This window comes from Myxine glutinosa, chromosome 7 (assembly GCF_964187855.1).
Source record: "Myxine glutinosa chromosome 7, kmMyxGlut1.1, whole genome shotgun sequence".
Lineage (NCBI taxonomy): Eukaryota > Metazoa > Chordata > Myxini > Myxiniformes > Myxinidae > Myxine > Myxine glutinosa.
In genome coordinates, this window is record NC_136267.1 from 72,051,158 (window position 1) to 72,072,534 (window position 21,377).

The following is a 21,377-nucleotide window of genomic DNA, read 5'->3' on the forward strand; positions in this document are numbered from 1 at the left end:
GCTTGGGAGACGCGTAGTTGGCAGGGCCAGGACACGGGCAGAGCTGCTTCAGACATTGAGGACTGAGTGGGACAGAATCCAGCAGCAATCCATCCAAAGACTGGTAGGCAGTATACGCCGACGATGCACTGCCTGTATCCAAAACAATGGTGGCCACACACGCTATTGAAAGGGGACTGACATTGCACCCTGTGCTGTTCTGTACTGTAGAACAAACTGATGAGATGGTGTATCTTGGTCAAAAACTTGACATGTCATCAATAAAATGCCAATGTTTCAATTAGCAATTGTTGGTTTGTTTTATTTTGAACTGTTACAATTTTATTACATTTCAAACAAGTGGTAAGTTTCTTTTGCGTTTCAGTATATATATATATATATTGTTGCGGATTTGGGGTTCGGCGCTCCCCTTATCAAGGGGGGGTTAATCCCCTTGTCTTTTAAGCTGGCCGTCCCCCAATCCTGGAAATTATGACGCTCCTCCCGGTCGGAATTAGCTAGGGTGATTGGTCAATGAAGTCCCAAATACCTACTTACTAACCCCGACCGCAAGCAGGGAAATAACTCCCGCTCGAACCACGGACAAGATGGAAATTGCCGAGCGGTTAGCAATCCGCGGCCTGAGCCGTTAACAATAAAACTAAACCCTATCCTGAGCGGTTTCCAAATCGTGCCACAGGTACTCAATTGAAAGAAAGGACGGAGGCGATCGAACAAGAGGAAACCAGAGTAAGGGAAGAACAAAGAGTGGGTTTATTAATTATTTACAAGACCCAAAGAAGAGGAAACGAAAGCATGTACAAGAAAGGAGAAACAAAAGGACACAGGGCAAGCTTACCTCTACAGTCTTAACTTATCACGACCCCAGGACAAACAGACAGACTCACACGGAATGGTAGTGGTAGGGGAGGAAGGTCCAGGCAGATGGCTCCAGGCGATGGGATCCGGCCCCGGTCCAGGCTCCGCGGGCGAAGAACGGCAGGCAGCTTCGCGTATCGTTGGCATGCGACCGGACCTTACATATGCGAGGGGCTCGAATGCTGCGTACGTATAGCGTGCCAAACGCTCTCTCTCTCCCGATTAATCACGTCCGTATCAAACGGCAGTTCGTATCAAACGATGGTTCCCTGCGCAGTTCTTATTAGAATGTGCTCGCTCACGCAGTCTGCAGTTTTTATCATCCGCCGTCTCCGCGCTGTTCTCTCAATAGCAACGGTCCCCTGCGCAGTTGTGAAAGCAGTCCTCGCGCTTGCGCTTATATAACGCGCTTTGAAATCAATGCGCGCTTCATAGAGACACGCCCACCAGTGAGCTCACCTCAGCCATGGTTGGATAGCGAGGGCTCACCGGCTCCGCCCTTGACGGCTCGTGGACAGGGCCACGCCTCGTTCTTGGCGCTCCGCCCCCTTCTTCTCCAAGCTTGACCGCGTGCGTAATGGAGTTTGGAGCGAGGCAGCGAACGCTGCTGGGCGAGCAGAGGCGCGTAACCCAATTTGGAGAGAGAGACTAGCAAAATGGACGGAATGGGGCCTATCTTATTTAATTAATGCAACGCAGATTCAACTATTGGGAACACAGCCTTATCTGAAACACATATTAAGGAAATAACTGAAAGTCCTATGGTGTCCTACGTGTTGCATATGGCCTATCTATGGGTGCGACCTTTGACCTTATTAAATGATGGAATATTTACAAGAAGTGATTATTTATTTACAAAGTGAGGGGTTCTCAAAACCGCAACAATATATATACACACACACACACACACACACACACACACACACACACACACACACACACACACACACACACACACACACACACACACACACACACACACACACTACATGGCCAAAAGTATGTGGACACACCTTCTAATCAGTGGATTCTGCTGTGTCAGCCACACCCATTGCTGACAGGTATATATAATCAAGCACACAGCCATGCAATCTCCATATAGAATATTGGCAGTAGAATGGGCCGTACTGAAGAGCTCAGTGACTTTCAACGGGGCACCGTCAAAGGATGCCACCTTTCTAACAAGTCAGTTCGTCAAATTTCTCCCCTGCTAGAACTGCCCCAGTCAACTGTAAGTGCTGTTATTGTGAAGTGGAAACGTCTAGGAGCAACAACAGCTCAGCTCTGAAGTGGTAGGCCACACAAACTGACAGAATGGGGCTGCCGAGTGCTGAAGCGCGAAAAAAAAAAATCTGTCCTCGGTTGCAACACTCAATACTGAGTTCCAAATTGCCTCTGGAAGCAACGTCAGCATAACAACTGTTCATCGGGAGCTTTATGAAACGGGTTGCCATGGCAAAGCTGCCGCACACAAGCCTAAGATCACCATGCGCAATGCCAAGCGTCAAACTGCAGTGGTGCAATGCTCGCCGCCATTGAACTCTGGCGCAGTGGAAATGCGTTCTCTGGAGTGATGAATCACGCTTCACCATCTGGCAGTCTGACGGACGAATCTGGGTTTGGCGGATGCCAAGAGAACGCGACTTGTCCGAATGCATAGTGCCAACTGTAAAGTTTGGTTGAGGAGGAATAATGGTCTGGGGCTGTTTTTCATGGTTAGGGCTAGGCCACTTAGTTCCAGTGAAGTGAAATCTTAACGCTGCAGCATACAATGACATTCTAGACGATTGTGTGCTTCCAGCGTTGTGGCAACAGTTTGGGGAAGGCCCTTTCCTGTTTCAGCATGACAATGCCCCTGTGCACAAAGCGAAGTCCATACAGAAATGGTTTGTCAAGATCGGTGTGGAAGAACTTGACTGGCCTGCACAGAGCCCTGACCTCAACCCCATCGAACACCTTTGGGATGAATTGGAACACTAACTGCGAGCCAGAACTAATAGCCCAACATCATTGCCCGACCTCACTGATGCTCTTGTGGCTGAATAGAAGCAAATCCATGCAGCAATGTTCCAATATCTGGAAAGCCTTCCCAGAAGAGTGGAAGCTGTTATAGCAGCAAAGGGAGGGGGGGGGGGGGGAAACCAACTCGATATTAATGCCCATGATTTTGGAATGAGATGTTCGATGAGCACATATGGGTGTGATGTTAGGGTGTCCACATACTTTTGGCCATGTTGTGCATATATACTGTATACCTAGATATACCTATACACATCTACAATAATGCTCATCAAAAGACTCAGAAGAATTATTTAATGAATTGAGAATCTAGGGAAGCAGTCGGAATGCAATCGCACTGCAACAAATAATAACTTCTTCATACAATTTACGAGTCTTCAGTTCAAAACACATGGAACAGCACAGCACGAATTACTGTGTGCTGTGTAAATTTATACAAGCATTTCCAAGAGAAAGTGAAACATTTAATTTGTACAATATAATAAGGAGAAGAGTGCAATGAACAAGCCTCAACCCAATGTAAGTTTCACTCCCACAAAATATATACTGATTGCTCTGTATACTGTACTATATGCAGCACAAATCCCCTCGATTTGCATTATCACCAACATATAAATTAGAGCAGTATAATAATACAATGCATCTTGAAAAACCCAGCATTAGTGTTAAAGGGCAAGCAGTTAAATTGTCATTGCATGCAGATTACACATATGTGGATTTTCAAAAGAATTACAAACTCTTCATGAACAGGAAGTATTCAAAATTAACACAGAATAACTCACCTCTTTGCTGACAGCTTCATATTTTTTAAAGTTCAAGGGCAAAATGGTGAGCTCGGGACAAAGTCTCTTCGCTATGAAGCCTGGCATAGCTGCACGAACTCCAAACCTCCTGGCCACATAGTTTGATGTGGACTGCAACGCAGTAATTGGCGACACACAATTTAGCTTTTTGTTCAGAAGAGGAACATGGTATCCACTGATTTATGAAGTTATTAAAGTTACATTATAATGTTTGGTGCGTGTGTATAACATGTGATGTGAGACCGTTGAAGATGAACTCCTCCTAAGACACCGAGCGTAGGCATTTACGCTCACACGACTACTTGTCCTTGCAGTGTGGCGGCATTTATTAATTTAGCCACACAGCAGTTTGAGCATGTGCGGACGGTTTTACGGGGAATTTGATTACGCTGTAGGGCGATCTCGTGGTTCAAAATGCAGCAAAACAGTTTAAAAGGCAAAAGCAAAATGCTAAAAGGCAAAAGCAAAAAGCAAAACGCAAAAGCAAAAGCAAACGCTAAAAAGCAAAACGCAAAAGCAAACGCTAAAAAGCAAAACGCTTCCCAAAACACTTTAAAAGGTTTAATAAATAATGGTGATGGGGGCACAGGAGGCGAACAAAAAAAAACAGCTAGAAAGAGCAATGGGAGATTGCAGACCCTTGCCAGGACATGTTTTCAGTGGTTTTTGAGGCTTTTGTGTAAAAACAAACATGACGGCCAAACCACGTGACCGATGACGTCATCATTTTTTTTTTCTCCACCAATTTATCCCTAGATTTCCCTCAGGAAATTTCATCTTCATGGGATGGAGTTTTGTACTTGTCGAATTATGACGTCATAATGGAGGCACCTGTGACATCATTCACATGTTATTCCACATGGAGAGTTCTTTACAGTGAGCCATGTCTCAATTTTACAATGAGCCTATGTTGACCTTTTGGCCTATGTTGATCTCGAAAATAGTCGGTGGTTGAATTCAGTTAGCTGCTTTGAAAATCCTATTCAAATTTCAAGTCAATCGGATGAAAATTGAGGATTTAGAAATTTGAATACAACACCATCATAATACAACACCTTAATCCTTTTAGGGATTGCGATCATTGTTTCGTTGTTTTTTGGGGATTCCATCCCTACAGTTTTTTTCTGAATTGATTAACTCTATTTTTCCCGATCTGGAGGCCAATGATGTCATCATCCAGTAAATTATTTTGAGGGGTATTTACATGAGGAAGCCTACACCCCTGAATGATATAGCTCATACAAATCCCTCCCGTAGTTACCTTCATATCCCGTCCAATATTCCCGTCTCTTCTGTCTTCTGTCAGACATTATACAACCCCTGTGTCCTTCACTTTTGCAATCATCTATTTATTTTGTATGTCAACAAGGCAGAATTTTTGTGATGCATGACACCCCCCAGTGCATGTGTGTGTGTGAGTTTGTGTGTGTGTGTGTGTGTGTGTCGTTGGGTGTTATCTCCATAATTTGGGTTTTTGAAGGTGGAACATCAGCAAAGTCATGGAATCCATCATTGCTTCGGATATGAAATCTTTCCTCTTCTCCAATGGCTTGATCTCTCATCATCAATTTGGTTTCAGACCAGGTCACTCTACTCTGGACATGCTGCTTCTGCTGTCTCAACAATGGATGGAGGTCGTCAATGCCAAACAGGAAATTAGAGCTGTCTCCCTTGACATATCATGTGCCGTCGATACGGTCTGGCACCCAGCTCTGCTCACCAAACTCTCCTCCTTTGGTATCCATGGAAATCTCCACGCATGGCTGGCAGACTTCCTCTCTAGTCGTAGTCAATGTGTGGCCCTAAATGGGTTTCTCTCATTTCCTCTTCATGTTCAGGCTGGAGTTCCCCAAGGCTGTGTTCTGGGCCCTGTGCTTTTTCTGGTCTTCAACAATGATCTCTCCGACTCTCTTGAAAATCCTCTCTATCCCTTTGCTGATGACTCCACTCTCTGCCGTTCCATTCCTCATCCCTCAGATTGGCAGTCTGCAGCCTCCTCACTCTCTGCAGACCTGGACAAAATCACAGACTGGGCAAACAAGTGGAACATGTCTTTCAATCTTGACAAATCTCACACTCTTACGATGTCTCTCCGAAAAGACCGACTGGACAACTTTCCCATCCACTTTCTGAATAATCCTCTCCAAGAAGTTCTGTCACTCAAGCTTTTGGGTCTCACTGTCTGCCATGATCTTTCCTGGGAAAACCACATTTCAAATCTGGCCTCCAAAGCCAGTCGCCGACTGGGCATCCTCCGTCGTGCGAAGTCCTTCCTTGGCACACCTGAGCTCCTCACCACATACAAGGCTTTCATCCGCAGCTCAATGGAATACTGCTCCCCTCTGGGCTGGTGCTCCTGCCTCACACTTAGCTCGTCTTCACGCTGTTGAAACCAAAGCGTTCAGAATCATTGGAATCTCCCACGATGAAGCTACCTCCGAGGGCCTTTCACTTACTCACCACAGGCAGGTTGGTGGTCTTTCTGTCTTCTACCGACTCCTCTCCGGCCTTGCTCCTCCAGCTCTCTCTGGGCTCTGTCCCCCAAATATTACTACAGGTCGCACAAGATCTGCCTGCAACCCTCTTCTGGTTAAACTGCCAAAATCAAGACTCTCTGCTCACCTTCACTCCTTCATTCCTCTTTTCTCCCACCTCTGGAACAAACTCCCTCACTCTCTTCAATCCCACTCCCTCCAGGTCTTTAAAACAGCTGTTCACCACTAGCTCTTATCTTCTCCCATCCAAAACCTTGATCTTTTCTACCCCAGCTAATTTCACCCAAAATCCACTTTAAAAAAATATTAATACCAACTTCTTTCCTGGAAGTCCTTGGTGTCCTTGTGTTTATACTTCTCCCACCCTCCCCCGCCTTCTCCCCCCAAGCCCTCTCCCTCCCACACATTCCCGATGTCCCTGCTCTCAAATGTTGTGTTTATGTGCTTCCCCTTCTCTCCCCATCTTGTCTACCGCTCCCCTTTTTATATACTTTGTTTGTTTGTCTGTTTGATTTGTTTGTGTGATAAATGTTAGCTTTCACGAGCCTCGATTCTGTATACAAAAAAAACCAAAAAAAAACCGAGTCCTCGCAGGACTCAAAGTATCCACCCCTACTTCAGTATCAAAGTATCCACCCCTACTTCGGTGAAAGATTGCAATTCATGGGTGAAGTTGTGAAGTTTTGTTGTTCTCAGCGTTTTGTTCCAAGGGTTCTTTTCAGGATCGCCACTGAGCCCTGTACAGCCTCCAACTGTAATTAATTTGTAGTAATGTTCCCAGTGATGACTTGTAGGATCTTTGTAAGGTTCTTCTTTGTCATTCCCATTGCTCCAATTATCACTAGAACAATGTCAGCGTTCTTCAGCTTCCAGGATCTTTTCACTTCATTCTTGAAGTCCTGGTATTGGGAATTTTCTTGATTTCTGCGTTATTTAGACCAAAATCACTGGGTCCTGAAACCTAAATTAGCAACGCCCTCTTTTCTTTTTGTCTCTTGGTACGATGTCAGGTCGCAGAGCTTTGTTTTCTATGCTTTGTTTCTTATCAAGCAGTGCTTTGTTTCTTTGTCGCAGTGCTTTGTTTCTTATCAAGCTGGATGGGATCATCAGGTCATATGTGATCATTATGTCCCCGTTTTCAATGATTGCTTTTGGTTCATGTTTCCATGTGTTTTGTGTAACTGGGATATTGAAATTTCTACAGATGTGCTAGTGGATTACACTACATACCTTGTTGTGCTTTTGGGTGTACAGCTGTTCTGACACGAGTTTTTTAACATCCTGATAGGAGGTGACTTGTGCTTTCTGTTTCTACCTCGCAGAATCTATACTTGTCCAATTGACTCAGTCCTGCCATCTTCTTAAAGCCATTAATGTCGTGTCCTTGATATTGAGCATTAATAATATGATTCTTTTTCCATCCCAGTTGAGCTGACCTCTTCTTAGCCATTAAAGTGATCCTTTTTTGTCTACCCCAATCTGTTCAACTCTTCTTTTTATATATTCCCTGACCTTTTGTTTTTCTCCCAATTGTCACTATATACACATGGCCAAAAGTATGTGGACATCCGAACATCACACCCGCATGTGCTCATCGAACATCTCATTCCAAAATGATGGGGATTAATATGGAGTTGGTCCCCTCTTTGCTGCTATAACAGCCTCCACTCTTCTGGGAAGGCTTTCCACCAGATGTTGGAACATTGCTGCGGGGATTTGCTTCCATTCAGCCACAAGGGCATTAGTAAGGTCAGGCACTGATGTTGGGCGATCAGGCCTGGCTCATAGTCGGTGTTCCAATTCATCCCAAAGGTGTTCGGTGGGGATGAGGTCAGGGCTCTGTGCAGGCCAGTCAAGTTCTTCCACACCGATCTCGACAAACCATTTCTGTATGGACTTCGTTTTGAGCACGGGGGCATTGTCATGCTGAATCAGGAAATGGCCTTCCCCAAACTGTTTCCACAAAGTCAGAAGCACACAATCATCTAGAATGTCATTGTATGCTGTAGCATTAAGATTTCCCTTCACTGGAACTAAGGGGCCCAGCCTGAACCATGAAAAACAGCAGCAGACCATTATTCCTCCTCCACCAAACTTGAAAGTTGGCACTATGCATTCGGGCAGGTAGCATTCTCCTGGCATCCGCCAAACCCAGATTCGTCCGTCGGACTGCCAGATGGTGAAGCGTGATTCATCACTTCAGAGAACATGTTTCCACTACTCCAGAGTCCAATGGCGGCAAGCTTTACACCACTCCAGCCGACGCCTGGCATTGTGCATGGTGATCTTAGGCTTGTGTGCGGCTGCTCGGCCATGGAAACCCATTTCAGGAAGCTACCGCCGACGGCTTTTGTGCTGACGTTGTTTCCAGAGGCAGTTTGAAACTCGGTAGTGAGTGTTGCAACCGAGGACAGACGATTTTTATGCGCGAAGCGCTTCATCACTCGGCACTCCCGTTCTGTAAGCTTGTGTGGCCTACCACTTCGCAGCTGAGCTGCTGTTGCTCCTAGACGTTTCCACTTCACAATAGCAGCACTTACAGTTGACTGGGGCAGTTTCAGCAGGGCAGAAATTTGACAAACTGACTTGTTCTGGAAAGGTGGCATGCTATTACGGTGCCACATTGAAAGTCACCGAGCTCTTCAGTACAGCCCATTCTACTGCCAATGTTTGTCTATGTCTATGGAGATTGCATGGCTGTGTGCTTGATTATATATACCTGTCAGCAATGGGTGTGGCTAAAACAGCCGAATCCACTAATTAGAAGGGGTGTCCGCATACTGTTGGCCATGTAGTGTATTTGCAGGTATTTCATCTTGTATTTTTTTTTTTTTTGCAATCGTTGGTGCTGCATGTGTTGCTGTTTCGTGTTGGTGCGTGACATTTTATAATCACATCTGTTTTTGGAAGGGTTTTTTTACAAGGTGAGTGAGAGAGATACCTTTTCTGGTTTGTTGTGTTCATGCTTGTGTGTGTATGTGTGGCATGTTTTTGTGGAGTTCTCCACAAGCTTTCTGACGTGTAATTTGATGCACCAAAATGATTGTCATTATCTCCTGAGTTGATTAGGCTTATTAAGTACAAAAAATCCAGAAGAATTCCCATGTTTTAAACGCATGCCATGTTAAGGTGTATAGAGCAGCTTAATAGGTCCTTCCATGGCATTCTAATTACAAAATAAAGAAAAATAATGATAAAATTATAACAAAGCACAAATTAATTAATACTAATCATATTAACAACAATCATATTAGTAGCATCATTTGGCAATAATAATAACAAATGTATAATCCCCACCCTGGCCCAAGAACAACTTGGGTTTGATGTGTCCGCATACTTTAGCAATGGATGTTTAGGTGAAAGTGAAGCTAATGCTCAAGCAGTACAGCAGGCGGGTATGCTACAAGGCCGTGAAGACCAATGAAAATTTAGTCTAATGGACAAACGGACCCACTAGTCATTAGTGTATCAAAAATCCTGGAAAGGTATGTGATATTCAGTGTTCATTTATTTTATACAAACTGAAAATGGTACTCATAATAACTGCACTAACTGAAACGAATCTTCCCAGCAATGGATGTTCAGGTGAAATTAAAAAAATTACCCCAAATATGACTTTTTATATAGCTCGTACGCTGTCTTTTTATAAATGTCAGCTGGGCAGGCGATAAATTACAAGGGAGATTCCGTTTTGTATGCAAAATGTTCGCCTCTAATTGCAAAACTTATCCTTGAGCAGAGCAGGAGGTTTTATGGACCACCAACGTCTCTGGTCCATTATTAGATAACATCTGAAAGACGAATTAGACCTTGTATATCTATATACTGCGGGACCCCACTATTCGTGGGGGATACGTTCCTGGAAAATCCGCGAATAGCAATAGCAAAACCCGCGACTAGCGGGGCATTGTTTCAATGGAAAAAGGGGGATAGGTTCCAGAGTCGCGAAAATCTGTGAAGAGAGAGGAACAAACCGTGAATGACAAGGCAAAATCTGCGAATGGAGCCAAATCCCAAAAATGGCGACGATAATCCACGAAGGTCGATGAAAACCCCGTGAATGTATGCCACACCATTGTTTCAAGGGGGAAAAGGGGGATACGTTATAGATTCCTGGCGGTTCCTGATTCATAGAGGAAATTTTTTACAGTTTCAAATGTTTTCGACCGCAAATACACATGATTGCAATTTCACAAACACTGCTTACACATTTTAAAAAACGCCAACACCATGTACCATTTCCAATTTATTAAAGGAATGCGCTTAGTTTATTAAAAGTGCTTAACCAGCTTAACCATACAGTACAGTGGAACAAAAAAAAACACAACACCATCATGTACCATTTTAAAATTGTAGCTTACAAACACACACAACTTTCAAATGATGATGATGATGATAATGATGATGTTGATGGTGATTAATTAAAATTCCATGAATTCCTCGAACTTTGAGGGCAACTCAAATGATGGTGCAGCAAAATTGTGCATTAAGGGAGAGCCAGGAGAGGTAGGAGAAGGTGAGGACGCTAGTGAGAATGCTGGTGAGGACGCTGAGAGGAAGGCAGGAGAGGGTGCTGGTGGTCTTGAGGTGGAAGGAGCAGGGCTGAAGAAATGGGTGATGGGGAGCTGCCTGGCTGATGGCCCAACATTTTGATGCAGCTCTTTGTACGGGAGCAGCGCATCATCGAGGCCCCTCTTGAACTTGAAAGTGGGCCAGCGTCTTGCACCCTGTCCGCAATCGCCCGCATGCCATGCAGCAAATCGTCCAGGAACTGGTCTGTGAGGTTGGACCTCGGCACCTCTTCCTCTTTACTGCCCGCGTCTTCCTCCTTGGAAACCTTTGGAATGGTGCCCAACTCGTCCCTGATGAGCGAGTTTAGGAAACGGTTCAGCATCATGGATTTCAGCATGAATTCCCTCATCTGCGTGTTGTCCTCGATCCATATTCTGAGAGTCTTCTCCATCCTTTCCATGTGGACATCCCAGACATGGTGACCACCTTCAAACTCGATACATCGTTCGCTGAAACTTTGTCATGAATCGCCTTCTCCTTCTTCCGTATGTAGTGAACGGTGGATTCGTTGACGCCGTAATGCCTGCAAACAGAGGCTGCACTCTTGCCTCTCGAAAGCCGGTCGAGCATCTCCACTTTCTGGCTCAAGCACATCACTTTTTTCTGCTTCTTGGTAGTCGACGTATCTCCGACACTGGTCTTGCGCTTGGGAGCCATGACTGAACGATGAGCAGAGCAAGTCAAAAACACAGGTCAAAGCAAGGGACGAGAACAATGATCGAAATTGAGGACAGTCTGTACTATATGTAGGATTGTGAGCATTGTGAGTATTGAGCCTATCTGCTAATTTCAATAATAGATTTAACGAAGCATTTGCATTCTATAATTCATGGGGTTGACTTGTTTTCGTCGCTGATGGAACATCCCCCGAAGTGTTTTCATTGTGTAAATCTCTGATGATGCTTTGCCGTAAATTGCAAACTGTAATCAATTTAATGAAGCATCTGCATTCTATAATTCACGGAGTTGACTTGTTTACACATCTGGTGGGATATCCCGCGAAGCTCGCTTATAGTGCGGCTAAAATTCGTGCCTGCGAAAGCCATGAAAACACAAATCACACAGCAGTGAATGTATGGTACTGTACTACTGTACAGTACAAGCAAGTTTTTTTGCGTACATCCAGCTGCTTTATGCATGGCTGGTGAAAGATGGGTTTTATAGATGTGTCAAGCTAGTGGCTCGTGACTTTTTTTTGTGTCCCTGAAAACCGCGAATTTGCAGAGCATGGCCGCGAATAGGGGGGTGGGCGGAGGTGTGGGGGGGGGGGGGGCGAGGAGGGGAACGGCGATTTAGCAGAACACAGCCACGAATAGAAAAAAACCCGCAAATATGTGGGAATTTTTCCACAAATAGTGAAGCATGTCGCATTTTTTCAGCCACAAATCCACGGATTCCGCTAATAGCGGGGTCCGACGGGATATAAAAACCTCATGTATGTTTCCGCTTGCTATCGCTTGCCAAGCCAGCCGTTCCGCATCAACCGTTTTGTTGGAGTTCTTACTTGAGTGCTTAAATCACTTGGCGAGCGCTCTTCAAGCTGTGGCGATACATGGAAAAAGTACATGCACTGTCACTCTGAAGACCACGAAGACCCAAAAGACTCAGAGGACCCAGAAAACCCAAAATACCCCGAAAGACCCTTAAATACCCCAAAACCCAAAATATCCTGAAAACCCTTAAAGACCACAACGACCCAAAAGACCACAAAGACCCAATAGACCTAGACCCAGAAGACCTTCTGAAATCTTTATGCAGTCACATGCAACTGTATGTAGCCATCTCAAGAGTTCGATCATTGGACTCATTAAGTGTTGTATCTGAAAAGAACGAGATTGTTCCCTCTCTTCTCTCAAGCTCCCCTACCCCTCTCTCTTTCTCCCCACTTCCCCTCCCCCTCTCTCCCACCACCACTCCCTTCCCCCTCCCTCTCTTTCTCTTGCCCACACCCCCACCTCACAACCCCTTCATCCTGGAGTGTATAGCAACGTATAGTGAGGCATCGCTCTAACCACCACCCCCTCCTTCCTCACTCTCCCCCTTCCTCACACTCCCCCCCCCCCCCCCTCTCTCTCTCTCCCCTCCCATAGCCACCTCCCTCTTTATCTCGCTTCCACCCCCCTTCTCATACCCCATCCCTACTGGGTGTATCGCGACGTGCAGTGAGATGTCACTCTCCCTCTCCCTCCCCCTCCCCCTTTCCTCACTCTCCACCCTTCCTCCACCCTTCCTCTACCCTCCCCCCCCCACCCCCCACCCCCACCTCTCCCTCTCTCTCTCTTTCTTTCTTTCTCATGCTCCAACACATCTTCTCCCACCCCCTCCCGGAGTGCATAGCGACGTGTGGTGAGGAGTCGACCCAACCCCCATCCTCGCTCTCCTCCCCTCCTCACCCCCCTCCCCTCCCCCTTTTCTACTGGTATTCCTGTCAGCGAAACAATGGGTGGTATTTGCTAATACAATATATAATTTGAGAAGGGGAGAATTGTTGTTTCATGCCAGATGCGCTATATTAAATTCTATATATTTTTAGCTCTTTCACGAGCCTCGATTAGGTATACAAAAAAAAAACCAAAAAAAAAAAACATGTCACTGGAGGGGTGGGGAGTGATTTCACCATCGAGTGATAGGGCTAAAACCGATAGATAGCACGATATCTCCAAAAGTTAGACCGATTCAACCAAAACTTGGTCGACAGGTTGTGTGTGTGACAAGAACTAATCAATTCGATTTTGGTGAAAATCAGGATGAGATAATTTTTTTCAAGTGATTCCTCACCATTGAGTGATGGAGCTAAAACCGATATATAACACGACATCTCAAAAAGTTATGGACGACTTCTGACAAAACTAGGTGGATGAGTTGGTTAGATGTCAAGAACAAGCCAATGAGATTTTGATTCATGTGTGGATACAGATCTGGCCTATGGGTGGGATACAAAACATAAACTGTTCAGCCTGGTGGAGGTATGTGCTTTACCGAGTGCTGTTCTAGTTTAATTATGTGATATGTAGACTGACACAAAAATAAATGTGTCATTTTACATTTCACTTTTTTCGGGTTTTTTTTTACCCAATTTAAACGATTGCATTCCATCTACGATTGAAACATCATTGCTCGACTTTGCTCTGGAATGTCGAATACTGCATGTGGAAGCCATTGCTTTATATGCAAAATGGCCAAAAAGCCCGCACATAGCTGATGACCCCAAAACCGGCTTACCAGCATGCTCAAGGAGCCCACTCCCATTGGCCGGTGAGCAAACTCAGGTCTGTCTCTTGTTTCTACAGCAGCGTAGAAGGCATCCATGTCTATATGTACGATGGTTCGACTTAAATCACGGCTCCTCTCGAGATATGCGGCCATTTCATCCATCTGTAGCAGAGATGTCAATGGGGTTTCATATTGAGTAAATCGGTGTACAAAAGTGGGATCAATGTCTTACAAGTTAAGTCAGTACATGGGGATGTGGAGAGAGGGGTGGGGGGGGATCTGTAAAATAATTATGCAAAATAAATTTAAGTGACTCCATATTTTTCTTGTTTCATACACCAAAAAATTATTCTCATTTTTAACTGGTAAAAAGTTCCAAAAGTCAATCATCATTTTTTTATTTTAATTTTTTTTTACAAATGGGAAGCAAAGTAAAGTTAGTCTTCGCTAGCAAATGCGCATTGGACTGCGATTCAATTCATGCATTTGTCCCACTGGATACATCATTACTTAAGCATAGCTGTGCCGCTGATGCAGGCCTCCACACATTTGACAAGGAGTGTGGAGGGTTCCGGCGATGATCACCTACATCTATCTATAATTCCAGTAATCTCTGTACGTTTGTACGTCTGTTTGTCTGTGACCGCTGTTTCTCGACAACCACGGGTCCGATATACTTTTAACTTGCCAGGTATATTGCTGGGGACCCGAGGATGTGCCTTTTCAAGGTTTCATATTAATCGGACAATTACTTACCGAGCTATGTCCAAAAAACGATTCAACCAATCAGAGAGCAGCGAACGATCGCGTGTGCCGAACGTGGAGGACACACTCTGCCTCGGATGGCACATTTGAGAGCGTATTCATTTATTTCACGTTTGCAAACTATGTTGGCGTTAAACTATGTTTTAAAACTAATAAAACCGAATTTGCGATTCATTCGCTTTCCTGCGCGTTTGTGCACGCGATGGCGATTTCTTTACCAAACTCCGGAAGCCGTTCGCTTTGGACCAAACCATTGCATGTAAATAGAGGGGGGGGATTGTCACCGTACTCGCAAGCCGTTCGCTTTGGACCAAACCATTTCATGTAAATAGAGGGGGGGGATATAATTTTAGATATAGATATAGTACGGGCAATGCCCTAGTTATATGAAATACACATGGGACCGCTCAGGTGCAGCAGCTTGTGCAAGCAGATGGCTTCCTACCTTAATGTCCATCTGATGGCGTCACACCGATTGATGCAATGCCACGATAATAATATTAACAAGCGCACATTGAGAATTGCTTTGCAATACATGTCCCCTACTGGTCCCAATAAGCCATGTACATATGTTAAAGGGTAAGGGGAAAAGTCTGGAAACCCCCAGGTGGGACAGACAGACGGACAGGCAGATTGAGGGCAAACCTATGGTCCCCTCCGGTGAAACCGGTAGGGGACTAATAAATAACAAGAGGGAGAATTGCTCTGCAATAATGTCCCCTAATGGTCCCCATGAATGTTCCTGTTCCAAGCACTCAGCAATTGTGAGCCATATACAGTAAGACAAATTGTTTAAGGTATGCAAAGCTACAGAATAGGTTTCTGTTACTGATCATATTAAAGCTATGTACCAAGTTTCAGGTTAATATTATGAAGGGCATGGGAAAAAGTCTGGAACAAGTCCTTCGGTGAAACCGGCAGGGGACTAATAATACCAACTACATTCTATTCTAGCGCATTCCACTTGTTGCAGGATCTCAGTGTGCCTTACAAGAAAGGTTACATAAAAAGACTGTAATGGCTTTTAGTGTGCAGTTAAAGGTAAAAGACTTATAATATCCCACATAACTATAATATCCCACAACTAGAAAATACAAACAATTTACATCTTGCTTTCTGTCCCTTTCCCTCAATGTGTTGGTTGACTCCAAAACCTATAATCCATGCACCATCAATTTTATATAGGACGACGATTTTTTCCCAGCTTTCAAATGCATGCCGCTTCACCTGGCAATGATTCTTTTCTTCAGCTTCTTCACCCTTCACACTGACATGTTCGTGTCGTCAAAGTTAGGACTTGCAAACTGATCTTGTTCACTGAAAATGCAGCACCTGGCTGTTAACCTCTCCATTCCCGTTTCCCATCACTTTCTCTCTTCATCCTATCTATCTATCTATCTATGTCTGTCTATCTACATACATACAGTCACGTGAAAAAGTAAGTACACCCCATGTAAAGTTTTGACTTTTTCAACATATTTCAACATACAGCTATTTGATCTTCATTTCAACAATATTGACAGATAAAGGTGATATAATATAACAAATATCATGAAACATTTACATTTTGTAGTCCATTGTATAATTTAAATAAACATAAATGCAAATTTCACAAGTGGAAAAAGTAAGTACACCCCTACATTTATCACCACTACAAATACCTAAAATTAGAATCAGGTGCACCAGCTCAGGTTCAAATGATTAGAACATCGTTAGAGAGGATCTTGGAGGAACCTGTCTTATTTAAACCTCAGACATTTAGATTGGTTTGCTCTTTGTTGTTGAAGTGTGTGGCGTCACCATGCCGAGATCAAAAGAGCTCTCTGGGGCCTTCAGAAAGAAGGTTATAGATGCCTGCGAGTCTGGGAAGGGATTTAAAAAGATCTCCAAACAATTTGAAATCAATCATTTGACTGTCCGGAAGATCATCTACAAGTGGAGAAGATTCCAAACAACTGCCAACTTGTTCAGGCCAGGCCACCCCAGCAAGATAACCCGAGAGCAGACCGCAAGATGCTGAAAGAAGTCTCAAAGAACCCCAGAATGTCATCACGGGACCTACAGGTAGCTCTTGCCACTGTTGATGTCAAAGTGCACGACTCTACCATTAGAAAGAGGCTGCACAAATTTGATCTATATGGGAGGTGTGCCAGGAGGAAACCTTTGCTGTCCAGAAAGAACATCAGGGCAAGACTAAAGTTTACCAATGAACTCCGAGGCAAAGACCAGCACTTCTGGAACAATGTGCTCTGGACAGATGAGTCAAAGGTAGAGCTATTTGGCCACAGTACCAGAAGACATGTTTGGCGAAAACCAAAGACAGCATTTGACCAAAAGAACCTGATACCAACTGTAAAGCATGGTGGTGGAAATATCATGGTTTGGGGCAGCTTTGCTGCATCAGGGCCTGGGTAGCTCACCATCATAGAATCCACTATGAATTCTTCATTGTACCAGAGGGTGCTTGAGGATAATGTGAGGCCATCTGTCGGAAAGGTGAAGTTCAACTGAAGGTGGACCTTGCAACATGACAATGACCCTAAACATACCAGTAAATCCACCAAGGAATGGCTGAAAAGAAATAAATGGAGGGTTCTGGAATGGCCAAGTCAAAGCCCGGATCTAAATCCCATCGAGATGTTGTGGGGGGATTTGAAACGAGCTGTGCATGCAAGAAACCCCTCAAACATCACACAGCTGAAAGAATTCTGCATGGAGGAGTGGGCAAAAATTTCTCCCAGTCGATGTCAGAGACTGGTAGACAGTTATAAGAAACGCCTACTTGAGGTCGTTTCTGCCAAAGGGGGCAATACCACCTATTGGAGCCAAGGGTGTACTTACTTTTTCCACACACGAAATTTGCATTGATGTTTATTTAAATTATACAATGGACTACAAAATGTAAATGTTTCATGATATTTGTTGTATTATATCACCTTTATCTATCAATATTGTTGAAATGAAGATCAAATAGCTGTATGTTGAAATATGTTGAAAAAGTCAAAACTTTACATGGGGTGTACTTACTTTTTCACGTGACTGTATATCTGTTTCCGCTCTTCTTTTTCCATTTGTTCATCCACCTGTTTGGTTCTGTCCAGTCATTTCCCACCATCCCACTGCCAGCACGTCACTCCTTCGATCTTCCATCATCTTGCTCTACAACAAGAGTTAATTTTTCTTTGCAGAAACGGCTTTCTGGACTGATAGGATAGGTCAAGTTTGTGTACTTAGCTTTGAGTTGCTGACCCAAGTATAAACCATCATCCTAGTGTTTCGCAGGTGGGGCGTTACATAGATGGAGAGTACAGAAAGCCAGGCTCTCCTGTCTGCCAACATTTATTTGTGGATGTTAAACATCCAGCAGTACCTTTTAAGAGTAGGTCATTGTTTGCTAATACAATGGCCACATTCTAAATTACTGTAACATGTCACACTTCATCACAATACAACTGCACACACGTCTATCGACCTCTGGTTCACAACATGCGGAGACATGAATATCATTGCCATGGAAAGTGAATCTCTTTGTGACCTTAACATCCTCACCACACACAGGTACAGACAAGATGTCAATGAAAGCCTGGATCTTAGTTTTGACCCAGGAAAACCATAATCCCAGCTGCTCCAACTCCTCATTCAGCACCGGGAGGGCCCCCATAAGGATACTCCATCAAGCTGCCGAAGAAGGCCTTGTATATGGATAGGAGTTCAAGTGTGCCAAGGCACGACGAAGGATGCTCAGTCGGTGACTGTCTTTGGAGGCCAACAAGGGAGATTTATGGTAAACCAACCATATGTCATTTGCTCAAGAAAGATCATGGCTGATAGTGAGTTCCAGTAGTTTGAATGACTGAACTTCCTCAAGAGGTCTTGTACTGCAAGGGCATTGTTGTACTCCACAAATTTGTGCCAAACAGGCAAATATTAATTTTTGCGAACACAATTCGAACTTTCTTATCCACAAACTTAATTACATTTGCATGTCAGTTACCAAAACGCCAGCATATCATAAAAGGTTTCAATGACACAAGATAAATTCTATTCGACAGCAGGCCATATTGATGAAACATCATCACTTTGATAGCTATACCAGCAGCAGAAATTTGCATGCTAGCAACGTGTTTTCAATTAGCCAGGACTCACTGGAGATCGCAAAGCAATTATCACATCATACCTGTTTCTGTGCCTTCTCCAGGCCTTGCTTGGTTAACTGTTCCTTCTGCAGCAACATTTTCTGGATTCTCTGGTTCACTTGCTCTTCTTTCTTAAGCTCGTTCTCATAGAAACGTGAGCCCTACAAAATGTATTTTGATATTTATCATCCGTAATGGGGTAACTTGTGTCTCGTGATGAAAGCATCACTTGAACTTGCATGATTCAATAGGAGAATGGTCACGAGACAGCATGAGATGTTCTCAGAAGTGATATGCTGATAAAAAGTTTTTGAATAAATGAAATAAGTTTGCTGTTCAGGAAAAAAAAGGCTTTGTATCTATTCTGGCATCCAATTCAGAGGACATTTATTTCCACATTCCCTTAAAGTAATCAATCTGACCTTGGAAGCTTCGAAGATAATCTTGTTAATCTTCTCCTTGTTCAGCCCCTCCATGCCTGCCTTGTTGTCATTGAGGGCCATGCGGGATATGAAACCCGATGTCCCCTCTGTGGTCTCCATTGTTCCAGCCTTTGCCCCTCACGAGAAAACTGTTGGGTACACATTAGATTGCGCAAACGCATGGGTTAAGCCAAGGGTTAGGAAAACATGGGATTTAAAAAGTGTCCAAGAGATACATGTAGCCATTTATTCTGACATTAACAATGCAAAACAATAATAACAATAATATGAGTTGCCTTACAAGGAAGGAACTTCAAGGCAGGAGGCTGTGGAAGCCTGGATGGAGTTCCTCACCCTCATTAATTGTAAGGATAGTTAAATAACATGCGTTGTAATGGCAAACATCCAGAGATTATCTTTTTCCAAAATTGTTTGAGTCTCCACGGATCAGCCAGCCATTATAGTCTTCAATATATATATTGCCAATAAAAGTGAAGCACACTTCAGTGATAAATCTTTGATCAATCCGCATCATGGGTAATATAAATTGTGCGTTTGCTGTGCTTAGGAATACTTATGGGAATAAAGCTTACATTGATAATTATCTGTGCAAGGAAGAAATACAATATTTTTAAGGTATTGAAATATACAAAAGGCGAATGAAGCTGTTTTGCCACTCAAGACCAGACAGTCTCCAGTAGGTGCCAGCATGCCAAAAACACCATGTCTACACTCCTTCATCTAAGGCTGCTTATCTTTATGGCCTGTGTTGAAATGTCAAACAGATGTTCTACTGTGTCCATGGGCAACAACCTGTCTCAAACCCCTGACCCCTCATTCCTCATTCCTCAGTCCGACTCCTCGAGGCTTCAGGAGACTTTCCTTTCTTCGCAGAAATGCTATAAAAGGACTGAATTCAACCGAGTAGGGCAGAAGTTTTGCTTGAAATGTTGTCTCAAATCCGTGGTCGTATATGCCAATGTAGTGTACTGCTAACTTTGTTGTAATCCTCGTTATAATCAAGTGAATCTTCTCCAGATAATAAATCTTTGATAATCGTTCCCGGTGTGTGCAGACATTCAATTTGTGTGCACCTTCGACAAGGCCATTAGGCCCATCTGGCTTGCACAAAGCTTGCTAACAGCTTGTCCATACTATATCCTTCTTAAATGCTGAGTGTCAAGAATGGAAGCAGCACGTACTATTATTTAAAGTCTTTTGTATGACTCGGCCGGGGTTCAAACCAGACTCAGACTCAGAGCGGACACTATTACCATTTTGCCACCAAATCTGGTAATAATGTAACTAATGAACATTTGGATAATTTATGTTGAAATTTGGTTCACATCAATCAGTTAAGATGGAAATAACCAGTGTATTGCAAATGATCATACTATAAATGGTATGGTTATAGACTAGTGGTGAGGATAATAGACCTGTATCTCAGAGGTGAAGGGGTTCAGATACAGCTGAATATGGCAGTATTCACAGGGCCGGCGCCAGACTATTTTGCACCCTAGGCAAGGACAGCTACTTGCATCCCCTCCCCACCCCCCCCCCCCCCCCAAATTTTTTTTTGCCAACTTCGATTATTAAAAAGATGTTTTGTAGAAAAAATAAAAAGCAGAAAACTTGAAACTGCTAAATTTATTTTAAATTGCAAGAATAAGTACCGTAAGATGCCAACAGCACCAATATTAAATGCGCAATATCCATTAATATGGCAGTGGCCCTGTTACCCCACGCTTTGGGGCAAATGGGCTTTCACTTAAAAAAATATGACACTACATGTGGTTTGCAATGCAAAATAAAGAAAGTGGTCCCTTTATGAGTGTGTGAATGGAAATTACAGATAAACAAAACAGTTTTTGGTTTGAGCAATAAGTTTTAGATATGCAAAATCAAAATTTTAAATAATCAGTCTTTGATTATCTTTCGCAAATACAAAATAAAATATTTTGGCACACAAATCATTTTGAACTAAAGGGCACTCGGTATAATGCATACTTCAGCCATTGGCAACACAACATTCAAACCTTTTACTTCACACACCTTTAAGTATATATACCATTTAAGGATACTTGGCATAACCAA

At 43.6% G+C, this 21,377-nt stretch overlaps 1 protein-coding gene across 2 annotated transcripts in view; it reads right to left on the reverse strand.

Moving 5' to 3' along the window:
- The window catches only part of POLK (DNA polymerase kappa), a 106,536-nt gene that overhangs the window by 74,006 nt on the left and 11,153 nt on the right, over nucleotides 1-21,377 (reverse strand). Inside the window, exons 2-5 of one of the 2 annotated variants that reach the window (XM_078781860.1) lie at nucleotides 19,284-19,432; nucleotides 18,903-19,022; nucleotides 13,970-14,122; nucleotides 3,660-3,791 (exon numbers count right to left, since the gene is read on the reverse strand). In XM_078781860.1, the coding sequence (XP_078637986.1) occupies nucleotides 3,660-3,791; nucleotides 13,970-14,122; nucleotides 18,903-19,022; nucleotides 19,284-19,403 (525 nt within the window). In that variant the 5' untranslated portion in view covers nucleotides 19,404-19,432. The remainder of the gene's footprint in view (nucleotides 1-3,659; nucleotides 3,792-13,969; nucleotides 14,123-18,902; nucleotides 19,023-19,283; nucleotides 19,433-21,377) is intronic. The other variant, XM_078781861.1, reaches the window with a different exon arrangement.